We start from the raw sequence: 27,575 nt of genomic DNA on the forward strand, positions 1-27,575 counted from the left end.
GTTAGAGTATTGTTCTAATAAAATCTTAGCTCCAAAAGGCGGGCTTTTAACAAGTTAATTTTGACTAAGGGGGCTCCATTTTCTGTAAAATACAGAAGGGTTAATTTAAAAAACACACACATACATTTTGGGCATGTCTACACTTACCAGTATATCTGCAATTGATGTAGCAAGTGTCAATTTAGAGGGTCTGGTGAAGACATGCTAAATCGATAGGAGAGCACTCTTCTATTTGTGTACTCTACCTCCCTCAGAAGCATAAGGGAAGTTGACGGGAAACTCTCCCCATCCACACAGCACCGTGTAGTGGATCTAACTCAGTCTACTTCAGTTACGTTATTCACGTAACTGAAGTTGTGTAACTTAGATCGGATTTAGCATGGTAATGTAGACCAGCCTTTCGAGTGAAGAACTGGTGTTCCTGCCTAAGTTTTGGTGGGGGAGGAGGGAGTTGTTTTACTAGCCAGCATTTCCATTTGAATACTTACTTTCTACAGGATGTTCATTTAAATTCAAATTAGTTGGTAGTTTTGACACAAGTTTCACTTCATTGTTCACAATGTTTCTCATATGGGTGTAGTACTGAAAAAGTCAGTATTGAGACCAGTTTGGATTTCTAGCACCATAGGGTCCAACCTCTTATTCCATAAAAAACTCAGGATAAGATGAGCTTCTGGGACCAAAACTTTATCAAGATAGATACCAAATCGTGTGAATAGCTTCACCATCCTTTAAATGAATTTGTCTATTTGCCTTTGTACAGAGGCCTAGTTGTATCACATCGTGGTTTTCTCTGCAATAGAGGGCAGAGCCTGCAATGCCTAAAGACTAATGCATACAACCACTGATAGCCTGCATTGTACAGGTATAAAGATTGAGAGAGAAAGATGAGTATTAGAAACACACAAGAAAATCCTGCTTCAGTCATTTGAAAATGTTTGCAGAATAACTGTTGCAGCAGTCTGCATGGTCTTCAACAGTGTAAGCCAGTTAGATTACACAGGCAAAAGTCAGCACCCTTCTTGACTGCAGCATGAGTTTAGCAAGACAAGGTGGGTGAGGTAATATCTTTTACTGGACCAGCTTCTCTTGGGAGGGGGGGGACGACTTTTCATCTCTCATATTCTGGAACTCATGTGGCTTCATACAACACTGCATACATGAGTTTAGGGAAGTCTATTAAAACTTATTGCCAGTCATAAATTTTCCCCTAGTCTTCAGTTTGTTTAAAACTGTTACATATTTGAGAAATCCTCAAGTACATGGCTACATAGCAGCCATCTCCTACTAAGACTTTTCAAAATGTGTAACTACATGCACTGCATATTTTGGTAGTCAAGACATAACTATGCTTCACTCACTAATACTTTGACTAATGTTGGTGAAAAAAAATCAGTTTGACGCAAGATCTCCACTGTGTAGCACTGAAACAAATATTTTTGACAGGAAAAATAAGTTCAGCTAAAAAAATTTTACCTCAACCTCTATTCCCACTTAAGTTGGATACTTACAGCAGTGTAATCTTCAGGGTTTTGGGGTTTTTTTGAATGTATCAAGTTCTCACATTGTGTTTACTTTCTTGCCAACATCAAGCATTTGTTAGAACAGTGTTGGAGCATACAGACCAACAGACTTTTAGTCAGTTATTCCTTTAGATGTGGTTCTTAGTATCCTCATTTTACTTCTCTACCCTTTTCAAATATTTCTTTCTATGAGTAGCTGGGGGAGAATGGTGTGAAGAGAGAATAATAATACATTAACAAGATGTGAGGGCTTGAATTTTATTTATTTAGAGAGGTTTGGAAGAACCAGACCTCCGAACACATTAGTAAGTAGTAGAGCTAGTCAATTTCTTAAGTTTTCTGTTTTGACAAAAACAAGGTGAAATTTCTGGAAAAATTCACCCTGGTGTTCAAACAGGCACAGAGCCCTTAAAAAACAAACACGAGTTTTTCACAAGATTTTTGTGAAAAAGTTCCCCATTGTTTTGGCCAGCTCAAGTAAGTAGAGAGCAGGCATTCTGTAGAAGGGACATATAGAAAGCTTGCAATATGCCAGGGGACAACCCCAAAGCATTTATCCAAAAGGCAGAGGTGGATTAGAAGTAAATGTGTCCTGGATCCACTAAAATGTAAGGCTTCTCCCTCACCTCCCGCCCCCATTCCAGGTGTCCCAGATCTTCCTCCCCCCAGTTTCACAAAACACACTTCATCTTTGCTTCCCTCAGGGACTCCTTGCTATCACCTCCATGTAAACCCACGTATATTCTGGCTTTCTCATCAACTCATGGGTGCATTCAGCCAGCTCAGAACACTGAGACAGGCTCAGCAGGGTCCTGGCCTCAATCCACCTCTGCACATACTGAAGACAGGTCAGAAGAGACAGAAAAGCATATTAATTTCAGAGTTTTCCTATTTAGTTTCCTAAAAATATTGAGTAGCCAAATGCTGATCATATTTCCATTATTCAACATACAGAACAGATCAATACCGAGATCAACAGCTATAAAAAACAGCTGGAGGACACAGCTACCAAAAATCTCATCGTGCAAACACAAAGTTGAGCAGCTCTATGGCAACTTTTTTTTTTTTTTTAAAGCAGCAACTGAGCATGTTCCCTCCCATTAGGGTTTAGAAACAATGACTGCATCTGACACAAAGACCTATCAAATTTATGCTTTGGGGATCAGGACAAAACAAAGAGCCCAGTAAATGAAGGAATGAAGCCCACAAGGAAAACAAACAAGTTGCTACACTTGGGGAGTTTCCCCTCACACAAAATCACTGTGTTAACTGTCTTATCCATTTGAGCATTTCATTCATTCATACCCAGCAATTATCTATCCCCTGCACATAAGAGCTTGGCTGGTTTCAGGCGTAGACAGGCACGTGGCATTACATGGGTTTCCAGAAATTCTCCCACCATTTCTCCAACATTGTGCAGCTCCAGACCAATTCTGATGACCTGGTGGTAAAAACACCAGCAGCCAGTCAAGCAGAGCCTGTGCTTGAGCAATGGTTGGAGATTTTCAGAAAATCCTCAGTGCAGACGAGCTGAGGGAACCACGATAAGGAGTCCATGGAGTTAACTGCAAAGAGGAACTCAAGAGCTTAATAAAGGAAACTAACCCTTCTATGTCAAGCTCTCTATAAAGTCACCTACAAACAGCCAAAGTAGAAGCATTTACGCATGAAAGCATGAAGTACGAAACTTGAAGTTTCAAGTATGAAACATTCTTGCTGCAGGAAAACAGATACTAAGCAGCAGAGGAGAGAACAGACAAAACAGAAATGAAAAGGAGGGAAAAAAAAAACTCTAGAATCTGCTAGGGAACTGACATGGCACCACTGCAGCCAGAATGTTTGGAAAGAGCAGAGAGGTGCCTAACCCCATCTTTGTCCAGGATGCCATTGCACTTACATCTAATGTTTCTTAGCCTTCCACAAACTTATGTTTTTAAAGCACTTCAGGATAATTTTAACCATCTCTGAATGATGAAAATTCCTTAGAAATGAGAAAACTGATACGATTATGCGGCAATAACATTCAGTTAATCTTCCTCCATTGAATTTTCATTTCTCCATAAACGCTTGATTTTTTTTTTTGCAAGTTAAAGTAGAATTTTACGGACATGTTTTCAATATGAAAACATGATGCATGGAGATAAAGAGTACAAACACTGCCAGCCTAGCTTTCTACAAATAAAGATAAGCTTCAATTCACCTACAGTAAATAGCCTCATCCAAGAAATCCCAACTCTACTTGATCAAAGTAACCAAAAGGTTTGGCTTCTGCATTTCAGAAAAAAAATTATTAATATACAGTGAAAGATTTCACATAAAAGAATGTCACAACATCTTTGTGCAGAGGTGACCATGGCATTTTTAAGTGCCAGCATTCCACTGGAATATCAGTATTTCAAATAAGAACATACCAGATACGCAGGACAGTATTAGCCAAGAGTTTGGGCCAGTGTTCCTGGGTATGCTGTGCAACAGTGAAATGTGTTCTGGGTTTTTTTTAAATTATTGTCTCTTAAGCTTGTTTTCTGAAACACTCCATGATGCACAAACAAGTTTCTAAGTGTATTAATATACAGCAACTGGATAATTCCACTTGTTCCAAACCCTATGTGTTTAAATATTTGATGTTTAAACAAAAGAAATTCATTTAATTCAGTTCTAGAAATACCCAAAGACTCAGTCTTCTGCAAAAGCCAACAGTCCCTTGTCAGAAGAAATGTGCTATATATGTACAAATGATTGTGCTTGCATTTTAGAAGTTGATAGCTTTGCCGAAAGATGCTGCTAGGTTTGCTTCCCTGAAGGCTTCCGACACAGTCTGCAGGAAGCAAAAACAAAGGTAAAAGTCATTAGAAGAGAATGAGGGGACAAGTATTTAACTCCTATGTAATTGTATATGCTATACGCCAAACACTAAGAAAAAAAATATGGAATGATAAATTACTTAATGCAAACTTACTGGATGGGCATGGCAAACTCTGGCTACATCTTCACATGATGCTCCATATTCCATAGCAAGAGCAGCTTCATTAACCATCTCCCCAGCACCCTGTAAGTAACACATGTATAATTAGTGCAAACCGTACAATTGCAAAGACATGTAAACTATGCACAAGCTTTTCTAACTTACTAGCTGGCTATGAAACAGCCAGTTGCCTGTAGGCTTTGTCTTTTGCTAAAAAACTAATCACGTTCAGCAGTGATAAGTATTAGCATTTGGTTAATTTAGTCAATGACTCTACCCACACCTGTCACACATACACAGTATGGTTGAGAAAGGATAAAACTACACAACAGTTGCACTGTTCTATACACTGACTACCTTGGACTGCTATAATAATTCACATCAGAGTAAATAATGACAGAATGCAAGCATACATACAACCAAAAACTCGCTCTTGATATTGATAGCAGTGGTGAACAATACCCCAATTGTATAAAAATTGCCAGTAAGGCAAAAGAAATGTCATTCTGATTCATTCTTCCCTCAGTAAGCTAGCATCTCAAACAATAATTAGTTTCCATGGCATGGATCAACACTTCATATTGTTCTGTACCGCCCCCTCCTGGAGACTCAAGAAGACGACCTGATGAACCCAAAAAGAAGTGGCATCAAGCCTTCCTTGGCCAGAAAATGGCGAGGTCTAATTCAGAGTTAATAAAGTATGTAAAATAAATACTAAATATAGTGACTTCGAGACATAAAGCTTGGCCTGGTTTTTTTTGTTTTTTTTTTTTGAAGGACACTTCTGCCTCTCAAAACCTGATAACCAAAAGATTAAGATTTTTCAGATATACAAAAACACAATTCTTAATTTGTAAGTTATCACCATTGGAGCCGAGAAACCGGGAAAGAGGTTCCCATCTTTTATAATACTCACTGCGCCTAGAATGTGAGCACCCAGCATCCTGTCTGTTGTTTTCTGACTAAGTATCTTCACCAAGCCATCTGTGTCAGCATTAGTCTTAGCTCTGCTGTTAGCAGCAAATGGGAACTTTCCAATTTTGTATTCTGTCCCCTACAGAATATAGATATGGGTCACTAACAATTTACACAGTGTACTGCAGAAACAAACAGTGCACAAAGGACTAGTGAATGTGTGTATTGCAGGAGTGGGTGGAGGTTTTATTGTGCAGCCACTGTTCAAGTACATAGAAGACAGTTCCTGCTCTAAGGTGCTTACCATCTCATATACTCAGCATAAATTATATTTGTACACATTCATAAATTCAGGTATACTTCATTTTTCACTTGAAACTGTAGCTTAGATGACCTATTTGACTAATGTAAACCCTTGGTTAGCTCCCACCTGACTGACAATTATTACATTGTACTATTTGCATTGCTCTCCATGCATAAAACACTCTCAAATGTTTAACACCTGTTACCAGTATTATATAAAACATGACTCAAGAATAGTAGTTCATTAGCATGAACTGTAAAAGAGGAACTGCTCCATCTTACTTTGGACTTGAACTAAAGACAGTCAGCACCATTTAAATTACCTCTGACACGAGACCAGCTCTTAAATTGTTGCTTCTTGTTTGGAAAAATCATTAAAGAGAAACCACGAATTCGGATGTAAATCATTAGAACAGGTGATGATTTCAAATCAAATATTTTCTTACTGCAAAGGAGTGTTTTACAGATGCCAATTTATCAAAAAACAAACCAACCAACCCACTCCCACAATCTGGCATTCCCAGCTAGACAACATATTTTTTACATTTACAGGCCTGAACAAAGCCAATCCTGCACGGGAGCAGAGAATCTGCACTTGGAGAACAACAGGGAGACTGCAAGAGGACAAATTTTGGTGTGGCACTATTTTACTATCCTTGGTGCCCTATCACAGGGCCAGCTGTACTCCCACTTCCAGCAGGAGTAGTGGCTTTTCAAGACAAGATCTGCAGCAGATCCCATTCTGATGGCACTAAGCCCTCATCTACACTAACTACAATATGCACTTGCAGACTCTTCCCCTAATACATGCTTTTCAGACATCCCATGACTGTGCAGGTACAGACTCAGTATGCTAGGCAGTGTGCGCTTTGAACTACAGCATGCAGTTGCATCTTACCCGCCTGCTGAATGTACTGCTCAGTAATAGCACATATCTCCCCAAACACCAGTGATAAAACTAAGCCACAAAAAGATGTCACTTCAGACTAAATGCTTGTTATAAACTGTGAAGAGTTTTCCCCCAGGTTATGAATTGCATCTGCTTTACACAACGTTGGCAACAGGGAGAGATGAATATCACCAATTAACAACTATTCAATAACGCATTGCTAATGGGTGAACTTTCACAATGACTCAGCCCTGTTTGATGCTGAGATACCAGCCTTATTAAATCAGAGCACTGACAAAGTGAATACATGATATTTTTCTTGGACCACACATCTATGGTGATTCAGAGCAGCCACAACACATAAATGAATTTAGCTTAACTTATCCAAGACCCTAAAGTAATATGATCCAAATAGAAACCAGACAGTACCTCCTCTTTCAACTGTTCCTCTGATTTGCCAACCCAGGCAACTTCAGGGTGTGTGTAAATCACTGAGGGCACACAGTTATAGTCAATGTGAACTGCACCTCCAGCTATCCCCTCAGCGCAGATAATGCCTTCATCCTCAGCTTTGTGAGCCAACATTGGCCCAGCAACTACATCACCAATAGCATAGATGCTATGAGACAAATGAAAAAGAACAAAACATTGATGTTCAAAAAGTACATATGGAGAATTTTAGATATATTATACGATAGATGTAGTAGTTTAAACATGTTTGTAAACAGAAAGTTGAACAAAAACAGATGAAAATAATTACCCAATGTGTATTGCTTCTGTACTTAATTTGCTAGATTAGCTCTCCAATTTGAGCTGAATAGCTATTTTCTATAGATTAGCGCTAGTTATATTTTTCAAATAGCTTTATAAACTTTACTGTAATTTATTAAATGCTTACTTTTCATGTATGACCTGATTTAACACAAGAGAAAACTAAAGGCCACAACCTGTACACTGCCTCTTTTGTGCTTCTAAAAAGCCATAGATGGAAACAATTTATTTGGAAGTGTAAGTTTGAATTTTCCTTTCCTTAAACAAGTTAAACTATAGTCAGCTACTATTAAAAAAGAAAAGTTTTTGTAGGGTAATTAACTTTTCTCTCTCTCTCTCTTTTTTTTAAAAAAAAGATCTCTCATTCTAAATAAAAATCCCGTTATTTTTGCTAGGAATATGTGAAGTAAAATGTGACTAATTGGAAGCGAATGAAAATTGTTTTAAACATCTTGCTTACTTTGGAATTTTGGTTTGGAATCTGGTATTGATTGGGATTCTACCCTTGTTATCAAGTTCAATTCCAATATCTTCCAGCCCTAGGTTCTGAGTAAAAGGACGTCGACCAATGCAAACAAGTAATACATCACAGGTGATTACTTCTGTCTTTCCACCAGCAGCTGCTTCAATACTGAAGGATAGAAGGGGGGGGGGGGGAGAAAGTAACTGTCAATAGATACCACTTACAAGAAAACGTGAAAATGTTAAATATAATTGAGACCAGGTAACTTCTTTGATTAATAGCTAGATATAGATAGCAGTGAAGAGGAATGGGCATTGAAAGGTCTCAATAAAATGCAAGAAACTATTTCAAACTATAGTATGCTTAAGAATATCAAAATGGTACTTGCGGTTTCAGTTCACTTCATACTACAATCTCCTGTTACAATTAAGTGATATACTAAACTAAAGCATAAACTATGAGTTTCATGAAATTTACTTGAGTAATATTTTATCCTGCATCCTCTGTTTTTATACTACAGATACTGAAACACTAGCTATAGCATTGTACCTCTAAAGTGAGACAGCATTGTGGAAATGCCTGAAATCACTCTACTGAAAGACGATTTTGTTTAGATAGCCCACAGTTGCAGATGGCAGGGATCTCCAGATCTTTTCAGAGTTCATCTGTATCAGAAATCTATAAAGCATTGCTACTATATTATTATTGAGTTATACTATTTTATTTAGGTCCGTAAACTGCTCCCATCAACACAGTATCTGCGTGCTTCTGTGGTATCCATGCTCAGTAGGTCATTTCCTTTCATGTGGTCAGTTCTACCTCTCGGAGCTAAGGACAAGGTTATGCTGTTTTATTTCTACATTTGTTATGGACAAGTGTACAAAGTGTAATTTCTGTCTACAGTCAATGCAACTGTTCATTTTTCCTGTTCATTAATAAAGTAATACTACTTTTCTAGTTAAAAAAGAAAGACTGTTTACTCCTTATGTTCCTTCCCATACCTGAATTCATCGTCATTTGAAAAATCACTAGTGCTTCCAGTGGAAAATTATATAGTAAGAGTTATATTGTCAGACAAAATTTTGACTTCTAGATCGGACAGAAGCAAATAAGTTCTGAATATATTAAAATTCAAATTAAGTTTCCTTGGTGTGCTAACACCATACAGGGAGAAAACAATCTGAAAATACAGGTAAAGCATCAAAGTGTGTTTTTTTCATTATGTATCTGTTCTGTATGTTTTCATATCAGCATTTCTATTAGAAATTCCTTCTGTGGGTTTCAGTTTAGTTATGAAAATGCACTACTGGAGAGTTTACCACCTTCTATTCTGGATTGCTCCGCATACCTCCCCTTGCCTCCAGAAAATTGATAATGGACAAGATGACCATTACCTCAACACCAGTTACCAAAGAGTCAAGAATTAATGGATTCATGGAGACGCATCCTTTGAAGAATAAAAATACTTATTTTGATGCTGTATCAGAGGGAAAGTCCTCTAATAAAGGTGAGGTTTTGATTTTGTTTTTACTATTAACTTCACTAAGACACCAGTGTCTTTACCCTGGCAATTCTTCAGATTGAAGTCAATGGGAGTCTTGCTCGCAAAGACACTGTAGCATCAGGAAAATATGGGCCTAATTTAAACTTTCAAACTGTAAGGTATTCAGTAAGGACTGAAATTGCATCCTTCATTCACCCCATCTGGCATTAAGTAAGATACTGGAGTTCCAAAAAACTATGTAATTTTATATCCCCACGTGCACTGTAAGAACTGAATAAGTTAGGAGTACAGTTTAAACCAGACTTAGCTTTGAATTTAGTTGACGTTTGGATTCATGTCCCACTGTCATTGTTTTAGTTTTATTTATACAGTAAATTATACCCCAAATCTAAAGCTGTAGTGTTAGTTAGATTTCTGGTAGGGAAGGATATATCATTCCTTATTTCATGCGTTAAGCACTTACGAAACATCAATCTTTCCATCTGGCCTCTTGGTGGCACCAGTAACCTTGGTATTTAGTTTAAATTTGAGTCCTTGTTTCTGAAGGATACGCTGAAAGTTTTTAGAGATCTCCATATCAATACCCATTCCACCAACATGGCCCAAGAACTCAACAGCTGTCACATCTGCACCAAGACGCTGCCAAACTGAACCCTGCAGTTAATACAATAAACCATTATTTTGTTTTTTAAAAGAAAAAAGAGAAACTGCAATCTTCCAGTTTAAAGTTTACTGCTTAGATTGTAAGTTCTTCAGGATAGGGGCAATGCATAGCATAACAAGGCCCTCACTGGGGCACTACAATGGTGATACACATGGTATGTGCCCATAACTCCATCTGGGAATACGCATGTATTAGATTGTTTATATGCATTACAGTCACAGGGACTGTGACCTTGTGGTGCTAGGTGCTGTCAAATTTGTAATTAAAAAGTTAGTCCTTATCCCAAAGATTTTATAGTCTAGGTCGATAAGATGCAAATGGTGTATGAAACAAACACGCAAAAGTTGGAGCACAGGAATGGTGAAGGGAGAACACACAATAACGTAAACTCATTTCCATGTAGACTAGCTGTGCGCACTACTTAGCTCACTAGTTGCCTTGGCAATAGAACTACATGTTGTAAATAGATACATATCAAAATAATTAGATCTTAGGTATAAAAATGTTCAGAGTCCAGAAATCAGAATGTAGCCCAAAAAACCTAAATGCAACAAGACCTATAAATAGTGTTCCAGTACCACTGGAGCAGAGCCAAAACAATGCCAGATTGCTTTAATTTTACTTAAGAGAACTCACTGTCAAAGTCACTGCTCCAAAAAGTGGATAAGCAATTGCAAAAGCAAAAGCTATAACTATGAACATCACCCTTGCAAAAATCTACTTGTCTTAAGCAAGTCTCCCCCTCACACACACACACACACACACACACACACTTCAGAGAGAAATTAAAATATTGTCCTTTTTTCCCATTAAAATCAAGGAAAAAGGCAGCTGAGTAGATTTTGTGCCTGGGCTGGGCATGGCATGTCAAGATAATTTTGTAAGACCAAAGAATATATTTTTTAAATATTAGATCTTTGTGGGGATGGGCAGGGTACAGGGGGAGAAAGGAGACAGACCTAGAAGCGCTGCATGGCCTCTTTCAGTCCCAAAATGTTGTTCCATTGGTTATTAGCTATGATAAACATAACATCCATCAACAAGATTTCCTGATGTTAAATGCTGCAAATATGTTTATGCTTCTAAAGGTGCTAAAATGACAGCCCTTGAGAGTGAAGTTCTCTATTAATGTACAGCGCAGGTTCAGCAGGGGCAACTGCAGTGCAAGCTTCCCCATAACACGAAACTGGGAGGGCTTTAGAGGCTCTAGAGGCATGATTGTACTTCACCCTTTATGCTCATCCAATCCCTCAGCTCTCTGCTGAGACTACCAATAAGTTACACTAGTTTTAATAAATGTGGACACTTGTCCGCTGAGAACTGAACTACAACCAGTCTTTTCATATAGACTACCAATCAGCCATCAGATCCTAATTCTTGCTCACTGCCAATGTGGGATGATCTAACCAGTGACTTGGAGAGGAAAGGCTCTCTCTCTCATTAAAAATTCCCTCAGCCATATCATCCCCTATTAAATGCTAACATAATGTACAGATTAACATTTGTAATTTGAGATCCATCTGTGCCAAATGGTTACATCCTGTTTCTTGATCTACTGGAAGCATAAGTTGTATAAATAAGCCTCTTACCAATTCCACACCAATGACTCCTGCACCAATTACAACCATCTTTTCAGGGACTTGTTTCAGGGATAGTGCACCAGTTGATGATACAATTGTGTCTTCATCAATCTAATAACGAACAAAGGAGAAAGCTTTTTACCTCCTCAAGAAGGAAGTTTACACAGATCTTCTGTATACTACATAAAAAATTCAAACTGTCTAAAATAGCTATCTCACAGCAATAACTAATAAGCTGCAGAAAACTGTTACTTATTAATGACAACCAGTACTAACACAATAATGAAAAACAGTGTACCAAAAAAGGTTACTATTTAAATCATACCGTAATTCCAGGGAAGGGAGCAACTTCTGAACCTGTGGCTATGAGAATATTCTTTGTATTGATAACCTGAGTGCTACCATCCTCTTTGGATACTGTGACTTGGTTTTTGCCAGTTATTTTTCCAAATCCAGGCACATGTATGACCTTTACAAATGAGAATACAGTAAATACAAACTTTCACAATTTAAATTAATACATAAATATTTTACAACCAAAATAACTTGAATCTCAATACATCTCTAGTGAAGCATGAATTCTCCACTGATAAACTAACTTTGATATCACTGCATTACAAACTGGAAAATAATGTGACACCCTTCTTTTAAGAAAAGGGAAAAATAACTAAATATAAAAATAGAGAACTGCAGATATCAAGTCTTCCCAAAAGTGAAGTGGTCTAATTCCATCATTGCTGATCATTCATTACCCATTCTAATTAATCTCTGAGGTGAAAAGTAGATTTAACAGAAAAGGAGAAATTTTATCCAGAAAAACAGTATGACAGAGACACAGCCCAAACTAACCTTGTTCTGTTTAAACAAATGGGCAATTCCACCTGTCAAGGACTTCACTGCACCACTTTTCTGCTCCATCATCTTCTCTAAATTCAAGTGGATTCCTGTAACTATAATTTTTGTATACATCTTTACTTTTCCCTTGTATTTCAGTGTCTTTATCCATCTCTTAACTTAAAGGTTATCCGAAAACAAATGAGTTCTGTATGTCACAGTAAGATGTGCTGAATGATCCCACTAGCTGGGCTAAAGACCGCATTCAGCCATCAAAATACAAAAAATAACCTTATTTTTTCAAATATGGCTGGAGGCCAGCTCTATTTTGTTGCAACAATAAATGAAACATTCTAAATCGCAATTATCCAAGAAGCTGATTTCAAGGAATAGAAACAAGGCTCTAACATTCCAATTGATTTTGTAACCCTGCTAAGTTTTCCTACTACCTATTCAAGCAGTTAAAGTAGTCAAAGATTTGCACATTTAAAAGGCACTGTGCGAAACCATACTTGTTTGCAATACCACTAACTTGTACTGCATACTCACTTTCAATTCCTCTACTAGCAAAATCCTTTCCATGGGCCAAATGATACAGATGTGAGTTGTTCAGCAAAGCCTAGAAAAACAGAATTAATTTAGTATGGAATCAGAGCACATCATATTAAAAACATTCAAGCAGTTGAGATCACTATTCATTCCATCAGCAGAAATTATTTTAGTACTAGTTTTCAATAAACACTTTCACCATTACCACTATGAAACCTTTATTCAAAATTAAAAAGGTACAATAGGACACAATTTCGTCTTATGTAGTATATTTTATACAAGCCATTTTCCAAATTTTTTTGGCATTAAACACAGTTACAAAGTTAAACTGCAAGCAGAGGGACAGCAAAATTAAGACACAATTAAACAAGAGAAAGAAAAGCCAAATTCAAGCCTCATTTAATTCTGATGACTTTAACAGAGTTAAACCAGGCTTGAATTTGGCCCAGTAGATTATCATTTGAGAATTACAATGATATGGAGCTTCAAGACAGACACAATTAGGATGTTCCAGAGACAAAGAGCTGCAGAGGAAAACTGTCTTGTTCTCTGCCCTACCACATAATCTCACATCTGAGGGAATATGAGGATGTAGGAAAACTTGGAGGAGGAGGAGCAAGAAACAGACCTAGTTCAAAAAATAAGTTAACTGTCCTTCTGATACAGTACTACCTCACAGTTACAAACTCCTCAGTAATGGAGGTTGTTTGTAACTCTGAACAAAACATTATTGTTGTTCTTTCAAAAATTTACAACTGAACATTGATTTAGTACAGCTCTGAAACATTACTATGCAGAAGAAAAATGCTGCTTTCCTTTTTTTTTTTTTTTTTTTTTTTTTAGTAATTTAACACAGTATTTGCCTCTTTTTTTGTCTCTGCTGCTGCCTGATGGCATACTTCCAGTTCCAAATGAGGTGTGTGTTTGACTGGTCAGTTGGTAACTCCGGTGTTCATAACTCTGAGGTTCTGCTGTAACAAGGACAATTCTAATCTGTACTCTGAAGTGAAGAGCCAGAGGAGATGCATGAGGATGACGTGTTTGTACTTCAGTGAATCTGCAACAGGGCAAAGGAGCAAAAATCTGCAGAATGCCAGAGTCTAGAAAACTGGGACTATGGCAGGCTGCAAATCAACCTCAAAAATACATAATTTATATTTGTGATAATACAGTTTATATATATATTCTGAGTAAAACTACAATTTGTCAGGCTAAGATAATCAGGTTTGTTTATCTGATAAATGTACCAGATAAATGTAAGCAGCATCTATGTGCAAAACTAACATTTTTTACCGAACTGTTTTTTTAAATGTATAACTACTTAGAAATTACTCTCTGGTCGGCATCACCACTGTGTGAGTCTTCAGCAATTACAAAGGAAACAATTTTATGTTAGATAAGCTATCAGCAAACACACACCAACACTTTTACTGTGATTGGATTTTGGGAGAGAACTTAATAACTTACTATTGCCTTAATGAGTACGGACTATTCTCCCCTTTTATTAACAGACCTTTTTTCTCCTTGTTCAGAAATAAACTCTGGATGGCATCTAAGTTTAGCCGCGAGGGGCAAACAGCATGTACATAAAAACCTTAAATGAGGATAAATTCAAGACTTAAAGGAGTGAAAGTTCCCTAATCGGATCCTAAAGTTCATTTCCCAATACTATTCACTGCTAAACCTGATTTGCAACAGATGCCTGGAAAGGTTTTCGTTACATTGTACAAAGCTAAGCTATTACCTTTATTATAGATTGTTATGAAGAATGCTCAGCTGACTTACAAAATTAAAAAACAGATGTGCCAGTATTTATATTAGAATTCTTTTTCTACTGAACTTTAAATGCACTGAGCCCTTCTATGTACCTGTTTGCGCAGAAGCTAAGTATCACAAAGCAGTGCAAACTTTTGTTTAGATATTAATGGATCTCTTGCTATGTATGCGTTACCATGGAGATTTAGTAAAAGCTTGAATCTGAAACAGTGAGAGGCAGTTTATCTTTATGTCTGTTATGTTATTCACTTGCATGCTGTGAGCACAGTTTGTAATGAAAAATATTGCACATGTTGTATGTGTTGCGGTCAATCTGGCAGTTTGGATCCAGAACTATTTCCTATTCAGCACTTCCTATTACACAGGGAAGTGACAAATGGCCTCAGGAGACGGCCTAGTAGCTGCGCATAAATCCCATTTTTGTAAGTGGAGAAGCAAGGTGGCAACCACAGAGCTAACTATATAACTATAGCTAAGGCTACGATTTAATCACGGGTATTTTTAGAAAAAGTCATGGACAGGTCACATGCAAGAAACAAAAAAATCACGGCCCATTACCTATCCATGACTTACAACATAAATACTCCTGACTGAATCTTCGGGGGCAGGGGGGAAGCCCCGGGGGGCCAACAGCTGCTCCAGCCGCCACTGGGAAGGGGAAAGCTGCGAGGGGCCCGCTGCTGCTCCGGCCACCACTGCGGGGGTGGGGAAAGCTGGGGGGCGGGGGGGACACTGCTGCTCTGAACACTGCTGGGGGGAGAAGGGGGGAGACAACTGCTGTTCCAGCCCCCCCCCCCAGGACCGCTGCTCAGGCAGTCCCTGAGGCCAGCCACATTGGCCGCTGCTTACTCCAATGCAGAGCCGCTCCAGCAACAGCCGGTGTGGCTGTCCCCGGGGCCAACTGCTCAGGCAGCCCAGGGATCAGCCACACTGGCCGCTGCAGAAGTCACGGAGATTGCAGGAAGTCAAGGAATCCATGACAGACACGGATCCCTAACTATAGCTCCCAAGTGACAGATAAAATATATCTTGCATTATGTTCTGCTCCCAAAGCCCCTCATCTTGAAGGATCCCCAAGTGCTTTACAAACTTAAAAAGATAAATTCTACACAGGGATCATTTCATTCACTACTGTAACAACTGCTCTTTCAACAGCACAGAGCAACATTTCTGCACCATAGCTTAAATCAAGAGCAGAGATTATTGTGTTCAACTGAAACTTCAAGGGGAATTTATGTAAGTAAAATATAATTACCCAGATTGAAAATTTGGCCAAAACACCACTATTGACACCAGGAATGAAATGGGGATATTTAATGACTGCATATGCTTAAGACCTTGGGTTTAAATGCCATTAAAAAAAAAAAAAAAACAGAGATATTCCTCCCAACCAAGCGGGCTTTGAAAGACTGGTTCAGATGGGGGGAGGCCTGTAATGATGTTTTTTCTTTTTTAAGCAGACAAAGAAGTCAGAATGAGAAAACAGAAATAGTTACCAATGTGGCAAAGTATGTTACCAGATGACACAAAGCAATTTTTTCCACAACACAGAAGGAAAAAGAAAAGTTAGTTTGTAAATCTATATAAAATATTTGTAAATACATTACAAGAGACATGGGGCAATATCAGCTGCAGTATCCCAATAGCAGATCATCTGAAATGGGAATTTTCCTTTCCAAGAACATCTCAAGATGACCATCACCACAGTCACCAACAACCTGGAGATAGACACTAGATGACTATGAACCATAAATGGCTCACTCATTTATAAATGCAGAAACAGCATTATGACCATCTTTGACTTAATGCTGCAAGCCCTTTCAGAATAAGCTGACTCATGCTAGAGGTTTACAGATATGATCATGTGGTAATCGTAGTGTTTCTAGTATAAGAGACGTGATTGTGTTTAGTTGGTTAATGCCATAATCTTGTCAGCTCATTGGCGCTGTGAAATAAATGTGTTTCTCTCTCCTTGTGTTTGCTATCCTTTCCCCTTCTTTTTCCATTCTAGTCAATGGAACTATGACAATCTATACTATCTGAGGATCTGCCCCCTGGTCTTTTCACCACTGCTTCACTATTCAAATCCACAGTGAAAACATGATACAAACTAGAGATAAATGCACACTTGCCTTGGAAGGAATGCAGCCAACATTCAAACAGGTTCCACCCAACGTTTCATTTTTCTCCACACAAACAGTCTGGAATAGAAGAGGAGAAAACCCTTTTAGAACCATACTACATTTTTAGTTCCTAAAAGCGCATTTGAAAATTTCAGTGAATACCAATGACAAAGGAAAATTACTCATCCTGTAATTTTGCTTCTCACAAGATATTGTGCAGGATTCTCATTCCTGGGTTTAGCTATAGACTGATTTGAACTCCCCTAGCTCTTCACTCTCTCTCTCTCTTTTAAAACAAATACGTTTTGAGATATTACATCAGGGTAACCCACTGTCATCATTTATACTTGCAAAAAAGTATAAGCACTGCCCTCCCCCTTCAAGTGTTTCAATAAGTTCTTTCAACTGAGCAGGAGTTGAAGCTCTCGGAAAGATGATTGCCTTGAATTAGATTGATATAGGATCAAAAAATGCCTCAGAATAATGAAAAGCAAGGTGAAATAGGCAAAGACAGTAAAAAGAGAACCTTTAACACTGAGGGGAATGGATTGGTGAGTAAATCTTGTCAAATGACCTTCTCCACCTTGAAAGAAACAATTACAAGGTAAGTAATTTTTCCCTCTATAAAAATACCACCACCTTGTGGGATTCTCACTTCAAGAGTAAGAAGTTCTACGGATATCCCAGAAGAAAAATGAAAATAAAGCTGCTCTGAGCAGCAATAACAAGGCCGATGCCAACTGTTTAAACAGGGAGGAAGAAAAGATGGCTAGAGATTTCTCTCTTCAAAATTCATCATCAGACAACATACAAGTCTCCAGAAAGGCATCAGTCAGGGACAACACCCTGGGCAAAAATTGGCTAACAAAAAAGGGACATTTGGAAAGAAAACAAAACTTTTCTTGAAAACAAGAAATCTTGGCCTTTCCTCCTTGCAAACAAGTTCTGGGGTGCACAGGGTTCAACAAGGGAGTCCCTCATCTTGGGAACTGTAAGTTTAAATCTGTCTGGAGGAGAATATTCGGGTAAAGTGCTTCAACCATTTCCTTAAATTGCTCATTTTCTGCCAAAGCAAATGAACTGTTGTTAGCATAAAAACTGCTAAAACAAAGTTTAAGCTCCTTTCCCTTCTGATATAATGGCATAATCACTGATTGATCTTTTCCATTTTGGGTGTGAAGACCAAAACCACTCGTGAACCAAGCTGATGCTGAAGAGCTGCTGGAAAGCCTAGAACAGGGACTTACTGAAGCTATGTTTTGAAGCTAAAACTTTTATTCAGCTGCCTTCAAGGCCACAGCAGCTGCATTCAGCAGTGCATTATTCATGGACTGGTCCAAAACAGGATGCAAAGGCATGGTAACCCATTTGAATGGGGCTTCCAGGCCAAGATACCTCTAAGCTATAGTCCTTGTAGAGTCCTTGACCAGCTTCAATTAGAAGTAGCTGTCTTGAACAGTTTCTGCAAGGATTGGGGAAAGGTAGGATTCTCCCCTCCAGAGTCACTGTCTTGGCGCTTCTCCACAGTGATGTGTTTGGTATCAGATGACTTCTCTGTGTCATCTGAATCCAAACGGCAGCTCTCATCATCCTAACTGTCAACAAGCCCTTAGTCAGGTGACTAGAATTCACTAGGCAATAGTAAGACTGAGTGTCGTAAGTGCTTTGATAAGAACCAGTGATGGCTGTGCCAGTACACAAAGTGCCAGTGTCAAGGCCAGCATTTCCTGCATTGAGCACAGACACCACCATATGAGTATCAGCCTCAGCGCTAAAAACACTCCCAATGCATCAAGACTTCCTACCCTGGCTGACGCTTCAAGACTTCCTACCCTGGCTGACATAGGGGAGAAAAATGCTTCAAATGAGGCAATGTGGGATCAGGAGTGATCAGATCAGAACAGAGCATATGCTGATAACCAGAGTCACTGTTTCCTCCCATCCCCCTTCAAGCACATGAATGTAGGAAGGGCAATCCAACATCTTTTTGACTGCTGCCTTAAGGAGCTACTGGCTCCCTTCTGGCACCTCCTGCCTTTATCTCATGTGAAGACTGTCTCATCCATTTTTCTCAGTACCATCAACTACAAGTGCCAAAGCCTCACCTAGTGCAATGAGAAGCCAATACTTATTGGAATCCTCTGCTTCAACCACAGTACTTCAACCACTGCTTCAATGGTAAAGCCCCCACACTGGTCTTAATGGGGACCAGGGTCTACGTCAATGCAGGTAGCACTAACACTCAATGTTGTGGTGCAATGGATTTGGCTGAATCAGGTTTTTGCTTTAAGGGCTTAAACTTCAAAGAACGCCGTTCCTCCTTATTCCAGATTTAGAGGAGTCTCACACTGGACCACCTCAAGGAGGGCTTGAAGGCACTCCGCATGTTTCTTCAGTGCTTAGCATGACACATACAAACATATTCAGTATCCCTGCACACCACAGATGAGTCTGAGGCAGACAATGCAGACTGATCAGGTTTGAAGACTCCCTCTTAAGATGTCACACACATGACACAATGCATCATGTATCAATGTCTCGAAGGAAACAATGGACCAAAAGAGAAGTAGGCACAGAGCCACAAAAAGAAATTTAGCATCAAAAGAATGGAATAGGAACTAGGGAGCCAAGTAGCCTTAAGGCTCCCAATAAAAGCTGTAGTGCTGAGCACTTTAATTCAGGTACTGATGGGTCAATGCTAGGAAACATCAACAAACAAAAAACCTCAGTCATACTAGGGTACTGGCCACCAACACACAAAGGAAGGATCAAGGCAACAGAACTGTCTGCACTGAAGCACTGAGACAGGTGCCAAAGTACGAGAGACAATGGACTCTCATTTAGCACAGTTGTACCCGACCTGCATAGAAAGCAAAAGGATATTAAAGGATCCCCAACAAGACATCACTGAGATTCAAAAAAGCTGGCGCAATGGCCAGTGAGTCATATGGTGCTCTAGGGACTAGGTCACTAAAGAACCTATCAGAACATTCAGAGGGCAGCATTTATACTTGGGTGGAGTTGGGACATGACAGCCAGTAGGGGCCTGGAAAACAATACTCTGCAGCTACCACCCTCCAGGAGGTTAAAAAAAACACAAAAGCGCTTAAGAACTAGCGGAGTTCACCAGTAAAGCTATGTTCATGAAGTGAGAATCGTGCTGAGATGTGACACACTGACAATATCCTGAACAAATCTTACTGAATTAAGTTAAACCTTACTGTTAACTTTTGAAGTAAGTTAAACCTCAGAGGTGGGGTGATGCCTGGCAAGCTTATGAGCAGGTGTGTAGGTTCTTTTGTTGTCTTAATGTGTTTTCTCTGTAATGTTTTTACCTTAAGACTGAAGTAGGCTTTCTTAGAAAGAACTGCATGGTAACATCTACCCACAGCAATCCCTGTTACCAGTCTCTGAAGAGAAAGCAAGTAGGTCTATTTAGGCAGACTATCTTTGCTGGGAAATACACAGTGAAAGCAGGTAACTGTGCACCCTGGACATAGCCAGGTCACAGGGGAGTGAGATGCAGGTCTCCATCCAAGGAAGGCAACAGCTGGGGAGCTAGAAACCTAAGAGTGGGTGCCCTTGCTGGACCAATGAGGGGAAATGTAGGGCAGTTGTTCTGAACGGTGATAACAATATCTCTCAATATTTTCAAAAATTACTCTAGAAAACTCATTTACTTCCCATTGTTCAGAGAGTGAAAGAGAGGTCACTTGAACCACCTGTCTAAATTACGAATATCTAGTACCCATTACACGAAAGCTGCTTTGTTAATAAAGGACATTCAAAGGAGGCAGAGGGAATAGCAAAAAGAACAAGCTCATGCATATAAGTTACACCCTAGCATAATCTATATCTACAGTCTCATCTCCAACATTCTGTCCATGTATTTAATATAGCCCCAAGTCACCTTTATTCATGTTCATGACAAATAGTACTTAACCAGTCACTCTGTCATAAAGTAACTTTGGCTTCATTGCAAGGGCACATTTCCACTGCCCTTAAACACACTAATGATTCTCTCTTTCCATCAATTTTTGTTTTTCAGAATAAACGAATGTGGTGATGAGTTCCAGGAAATCCTGCATTTACATATGAAAAGCGCTAAATAAGACTTGGGTATTATTTTTATTGGTATTCTCTCAGCAACTTTCACAGAATCTCACAGCAGTTAGGCACTACATTTGTTTTTCATTTTGATCCTTTTTGGCAGATTGCCTGATAGCTTTTGATTAGAACCCAGTAGTTTTGTTTTCTGGGAGAAAATTAGTTTTCCTCTTGGCATTCTCTTTACTACTTTTATAAATACGCTTCCCTCTCCAATCCAATTCGTTTTATTTAAAATGTAGCTGTTGCACCTCTTAGTAACTACTGTTTACCACTGGTTTCAGTCTAATCTACAAATTCTAAATAAAATTAAGCTAATTTGATGGCCTTAACTCCAAGTGAGAAAAATCAATCATGATTTATTTTAATAATCACAGTTCAAAAGATATTAACAAACCAACATGAAAAATGGTGCCTCTACAGTCAGTGTCTGCTTAAGACAAAGTTAAGGATGTTAATCTACCGCATGGTCTACAGCACCAGATTGGACATGGGAAACCTGGGTTCTAGTCACACTTCTGCCACTGGCCTGTCAGGTCATCTTGGACAAGTCACTTCCCCCTATCTGAACCTCAGTTTTCACATCTGTAAAATGGGGGAAATGATACTGACCTCTGTAAACCTCTGAGATCTAATGATGAAGAACACTATATAAGAACTAGTTATTACTATTAATCTGAAAATGAAATGAAGTTCTCACAATGTGCGGGTCCCAAGCTACAAACAGCCCTAGGAAACCAGAGCAGATGCTCCCATTTGGCCAGTTAAAAGGGCGAGCAAGCATGTGTGGAATATATAGGATCAGGGAGAGACTCAGTGAGAGGAAATCCCCGAGAATCTGAGCAGACTGGTTCTATCTGGAAGGGCAGGTGACCAATGCCTGGGAGACAGAGGCTGCAGAGAGTGGAAAGCTCTGTAGACCCTCCTTTGAAAGAGGAGGAATTGGCTAGGAGACTATGTTTGGGAGCTGGGAGAAGGATGAAGCAGGATAACAGCAACAAGAGTTTGCTGGTTGGGCCAGAGGGCTGGAGAGGTCTCAAGGCAGGAGGAGCAGCAAAGGGAGCTGCCTGCTGGCACTGAGCCGAAGTCAGGGGCTGAAGGCAGGGGAGCAGCAGAGGGGCTTATTCACTGACATCTTCAGGGCTAGGGAGGTGGACCCACATGAACCATGAGAGGGCCAGGAGGAGGGATATTCCCCTAGAAAGGATGCTCCCAGCAAGGTGTTTCCCGCTGGGAAGATGAGGCTTGCAATCCAATTGAAAGAGCTGAGGGGGACTGCGCTGGAGAGTCGGGGCATGGTGGGGGCTGCCAAGGCAGTATGTTGTATGTACTCATTGGACTATGATGATGAAATTTGGATTACGGTGTTGGGGCTTATTTTGTTATGATTTATATGCTTGGGACTTCTGTAATCCCCCCACCCCCCGGGCTACATTTATACTTGGGAAGATGCTTTGGATTATTTCGGGACAGGCTGGAGAGAAACTGAGGCAGGTATGCCTATCAGAACACAACCTGCATCAGGAGGGTGCTCCCACTCGGGGCTGCCCAGTGACAGGGAACTTCATTTTTCCAGTGTTGCAAGAACTCCTACTGAATTTATCTGGATTAGTGCTGCATTACCAGGTTTATCCAGCACAAGTTCCCTCTTACCTTAAAGCCAAGTTGAGCTGCTTTGATAGCAGCAACATATCCTCCAGGCCCAGAACCAATAACTGTGATGTCAGCATCAGCTAAAAGAAAAAATACAAAACTTCAAAATGTTTTCGAGTTAAATAAACCTAAAGTATAGCAAGAAAAGTTAGTTTTACTATAGGAATACCTAGCCTGCAACATTCTGGAATAGTTCCACACATTGACTATCCACAGATTGAGAGTATATAGCTAGTTTTTAAAAATGATGGTGCTGTTCAGTGAATTTAGGCAGGTAAATTTTAATTACTGAAAGCAACTTCCTGAATGAAAAAAATGGAATGGTTCATGGGTACTATTTGTTCTGTAAATAAAAACAACCACTCTGACAGATCGGAGAACAAAAGCATTGTAAATTGAGGTAAAGGGACTGAATTCTGATCTGACCCAGCACTGCTTGCATCTGCTCTGGGATTGCATATGCTATAAATCTTTGTAGAATCTGGCCAAAGGTATTTGTAGTTATGTTTAACTGCCTTTGAAAAAACTGTTACAAGAAAGGTCTTGAACGTGTCATGTGGCATTATGACAGACATTAAAAAAATAAGGAGAATGCTGATAGACTAATGTCACACCTTTACATTATCCTGTCCGAGAACAGGGTTAGGTTATATATCTCATGCTCAACAATCAAGAGAAACTGGGATTGAAGCAGAGTCTACATATTTAGCTCCCAGACCATAGAAAGATTAACTTGTGATCCACAAAAGCAACCCCTCCTACATCATTTGTGCAATGTAAGAAAAATGGCATATCTTATTTTAACCTCTAACAATAATGTTGTATAAATGATTAGTATAGTCAATTCAAACCACTGCATGCCATCACGTGATATCTGTTGTAGAACAGGGGTTCTCAAACAGGGTCACGAGGTTATTACATGGGGGTCGTGTGCAGTCAGCTTCCACCCCCAAACCCTGCTTTGCCTCCAGCATTTATAATAGTATTAAATATAAAAAAATGTGTTTTTTAATCTATGAGGGGGTCACATTCAGAGGCTTGCTATGTGAAAGGGGTCACCAATACAAAAGTTTGAGAACCACTCATACCATCAACCCTAATGCTACAATTGTCTCCCCGTGGATGGGCTCTTGTGGCTGCAGAATCACTTGTAAGATTGGGGCCTTAATTTGAAATACAACTTTGTCTCCTGAAAGCTACTTTACAGCCATCAAAGTTTACCTAGATCAGTATAGCTCCTCAGCGACACTGCACAAATCCCCTGTAGGCCATGATGGATTCGACTAAAATGGCTTCTCTAGAGAGGGGAAAAAACAAAAGGTTAACTTTCTCCACAAAGAAAATAACTGTGTAAGAATCAGCAGCTTCTCACAATCTGTTTCATTAGAAAATCCAATTACATTACACAGATTAAAAAATAGGTAACAGTAGTGAGTTCAGTGGATAGCGCACTGCTCTGGGATATGGAAAACATAGCTCTGCCACTAATCTGCTGTGCTTCCTACAGCAAAACATTTAATCTTTCTGTGCCTCTGTTTCCATTCTAACCTTTATTGTGTCCACTTAGATTGTAAGATCTTCAGGGCAGGAACTGCCTCTTAGCACATGCATGCACAGCATCTAACACAAAAGAGTCAAAACCTGTTTCACAACACAAACCAGCCACTAACTGCTAGGATTTAGAAGAAACAACCCTTATTATCCTGTAAGTGTTAGCTACATGGTATCTTGCAACTTCCTCTGAGTATCTGGTACTGATCACTGTTGGAGGAGAACTCCAGACTAGATGCGCAACTGGTATTGTAATTGCTATGGAAAACAAAACCTATATAAATACATTTCCCATATGTGGTTAGACAATATCTTTGATCACTCTACTAATATGCTGTACTCCTTCCCCCATCCTCTGCCCTTATAGTGTGAGCTCCTTAGAGCAGGGATTGTCCTTTTCTTTTAGGAAAGCATGTGCTAGTAGGCAATAGCAGATAGTAAATAATGGCAGCACAGATTACGAAAGCCCATTCAAACTTTTCTGTGGAAGGACTATGGGGTAATTTGATAATAGACCATCTTATTGCTCCATTTTACAGTTACTTCCCAAATGAGAGACAGGTAGAGAACAGTCATTTTACCCCTTATCCACAGTTCAGTTGTCTAAGAGGATAAACAACATTTCATCTTATCTCACTCACAGTACCTATAAATATGGGGAGCGGGTAAAACAGGCTTTGGTTTAAACCTAGGGATAATTACGAAGAGAGTATTTGGGGAAAGGAACATAAAAAAATCTAGGGCTGTCAAGCAACTAAAAAAATGAATCACGAAAATCATGCTGTTAAACAATAATAGAATACCATTTATTTAAGTATTTTTGGATGTTTTCTACATTTTAGAATATATTGATTTCAATTATAACACAGAGTGTACAGTGCTTACTTTATTTTTGATAACAAATATCTGCACTGTAAAAAAGAAACAGTATTTTTCAATTCACCTAATACAAGTACCCTAGTGCAATCTTTATCGTGAAAGTTGAACTTACAAATGCAGAATTATGTACAATAACCGTATTAAAAAAAAAACAAAAAAAAACCCATAAAGCTTTAGAGCCTACAAGTCCACTCAGTCCTACTTCTTGTTCAGCCCATCGCTCAGACAAAAAAGTTTGGTTACAATTTGCGGGAGATAATGCTGCCTGCTTCTTGTTTATAATATCACCTGAAAGTGAGAACAGTCGTTCGCATGGCACTCTTGTAGCAAGATATTTATGTGCCAGAGGCGCTAAAGATTCATGTGTCCCTTCATGCTTCAACCACCATCCTAGAGGACACGCGTAATAAAAGTCCTGGGTAATAAAACCAATAGGCCCATACAACAGCCCTAAGAGTTATTATGGGACTGGCTGATGGAGAAGAGGGGCTCAAACAACAGGCTATATCAGGGGTGGCCAAAACGTGGCACCCGAGACACCCTCCCCCACAACCACTCCCCCGTTCTACACCTACCAGACTTGGTCAGGGAGCTCGGGACCTCTACCTTGAAGGGTCTGGGGATATTCATGAAAACGTGGATCCTGGTTTGCCTGAAAACCAACAGCTCTGTCAAGGATTCAGGTCTTGGGAGCAGATCTACTTTATTAAAGAGGAGAGGTAACCCTTAAAAAGCGTAGACCTAGGATTGTGTTTTATGCTTTGTTTTGTGTGTGTAACCAATTATGTTTCTACTTGTTATCTTTTCTCAGTATGACTTAAATTGTAGTCTTTGTTAATAAATATGATTGTTTTCACTATAAATATATTTCAGTGCTGTAATGTTATAAAGGACCTGAGCCTGAGTTGTACCACTCAAACTGTGTGTACATTGTCTCTTTGGTGACAGTTTACCTAGTAATTACTGTGAGTGTCCAGTGATGAGCTAGATACTGCAGGGAGAACTGGGGTGGGAGGGGGAATAAGTACTTATGGGCCCAGAGGCTGTTGGTTTCAGGGAGCTCAGCCAAAGCAGACATAGACAAGACTGCTTCACACTAAAGGCAGGTAGTGGTGAGATGCCTTACAGCCTTGGGTAACCAAGTCACACTGTGCCTCTCCCCCGGCAATGCTCTGAGCTGGGTAGAGGGGATCTTGGTGCCCGTTGCTTGTGCCCCACTTCCCAATGCCCCGAGATACTCCCCTTCCCCCACTGTTTGTTCTCCTGCGTGCTAGCCCCCAGTTGTCTACATATCCTCAAACTGAACTGAAAAGCAAATGTAATTTGCACTTTGTTGATCTTACTATGCTTAATCTACATATATGAATTTAGGCAGATGTGACTATATATCCATGATTATACATCTATTTGTCTCGCAAAACCAGTTTTTCACCTCTGCTGGGGAGTAACACCTTGACATCAACCATAAGGACATATTTCCAGTATTATGTTATCAGTATATAGACACTTTTAAAAACACAATCAGTACATACAATTCATAACAGTATTAAGGACCAGCATGATCCTGGCTTTCATTTAATATTTCATGCAACGTTCTTTAACGATACAGTGACAGCAAAGTGTTAGGTGTACCGATAAGAGTGCTGCTGTTACAGAACAGTGAGCCCTCTGCCAGCGGGACCAAGGGGCTCTTAGGGTCACACACAAGCATCAGGCACCAAGCCGGCTCCCCCCTGCCCGGCTCAGGGTATGGGGCGAGCGGGAAAGGGCTCACGCAGCCATTGGTATGAAGGCACCGAGCAGCACCAAGCCGGCCCGAGCTCAGGGGAGGGGTCACGGAGCAGGCTGCGGCCCCCTCCCCCCCACGTGCTTGGAGCCAGACGAGGGGCCTCAACGTCCGCACCCCGCTGGCCCGGCCCCAGGCCCAGAGCGGGGTGGCCCCTCCCCCGCTCGCTCCCGTAGCTCGGTGTCCCCGGCCGTGTCTGTACCCCGGGCCCAGCGCCGCTCCCCTTGCCCGCGCTGGCCGGGCCGCTACCTGGGCGAGCGCGCAGCAGACCCGGCTCCAGCTCTGCATTTTCCGGCCGCCTCAGCTGTAACCTCGCGTCCGAGCGCCTCGTCCCTGGCAGCCGCGCCTCCAAGGTCTCCGCGGACTCGCGCAGGCGCACTAGGCCCGACGAGGGGGCGACGACGCTGTGACAGAGTGGCGTCGCATGAGCGCCGCTCAAGGGCGCACCACTCCCCCCTGGCGGAGGCGGCCTGCTGGCGCAGCTCGTTGGCAAGCCCTGCCACAGTGGGCGTGGCTATGTAGATAAGCCTCTTAAAGCTACAGAGCCTAGAAATTTTAGGGCCAGCCTAGAGGGGGATGCTGCAGCTCAGCTGCCCCACTCTGTCTCCAGGGCCCAGTGCAGTGTGACTCCAACAATTAGCGGTCCCTGCCCCCGGAGTCCCAGGGCTCTCCTGAGTTCATTGGGCCAACTCCTCATCTCTTAATATGCCTAGAGGAGGGGCCCCCTCTTCAAAGTCTGG

General features: G+C 40.3%; 1 protein-coding gene across 2 annotated transcripts; it reads right to left on the bottom strand.

Moving 5' to 3' along the window:
- Positions 1 to 1,767: 1,767 nt before the first annotated feature.
- On the bottom strand, positions 1,768 to 27,331 carry DLD (dihydrolipoamide dehydrogenase). 2 transcript variants are annotated; one of them, XM_043551472.1, is made up of 15 exons: positions 27,085 to 27,220; positions 25,056 to 25,076; positions 23,841 to 23,916; positions 22,620 to 22,699; positions 16,869 to 16,937; positions 12,961 to 13,030; positions 12,427 to 12,527; positions 11,903 to 12,046; positions 11,587 to 11,688; positions 9,797 to 9,987; positions 7,827 to 7,997; positions 7,025 to 7,214; positions 5,405 to 5,542; positions 4,483 to 4,572; positions 1,768 to 4,341 (listed from the first exon to the last, which is right to left on the bottom strand). In XM_043551472.1, the coding sequence occupies exons 1-15, from the start codon at positions 27,121 to 27,123 to the stop codon at positions 4,276 to 4,278; spliced, it is 1,548 nt and encodes a 515-aa protein (XP_043407407.1). In that variant the 5' UTR covers positions 27,124 to 27,220; the 3' UTR covers positions 1,768 to 4,275. The 2 variants fall into 2 exon arrangements, with proteins under 2 accessions (XP_043407407.1, XP_007065723.1); XM_007065661.4 differs by lacking the exon at positions 25,056 to 25,076 and having other exon boundaries at positions 27,085 to 27,331.
- Positions 27,332 to 27,575: the final 244 nt, after the last annotated feature.

The sequence above is a fragment of the Chelonia mydas genome, chromosome 1 (assembly GCF_015237465.2).
Source record: "Chelonia mydas isolate rCheMyd1 chromosome 1, rCheMyd1.pri.v2, whole genome shotgun sequence".
In the NCBI taxonomy this organism is placed as follows: domain Eukaryota; kingdom Metazoa; phylum Chordata; order Testudines; family Cheloniidae; genus Chelonia; species Chelonia mydas.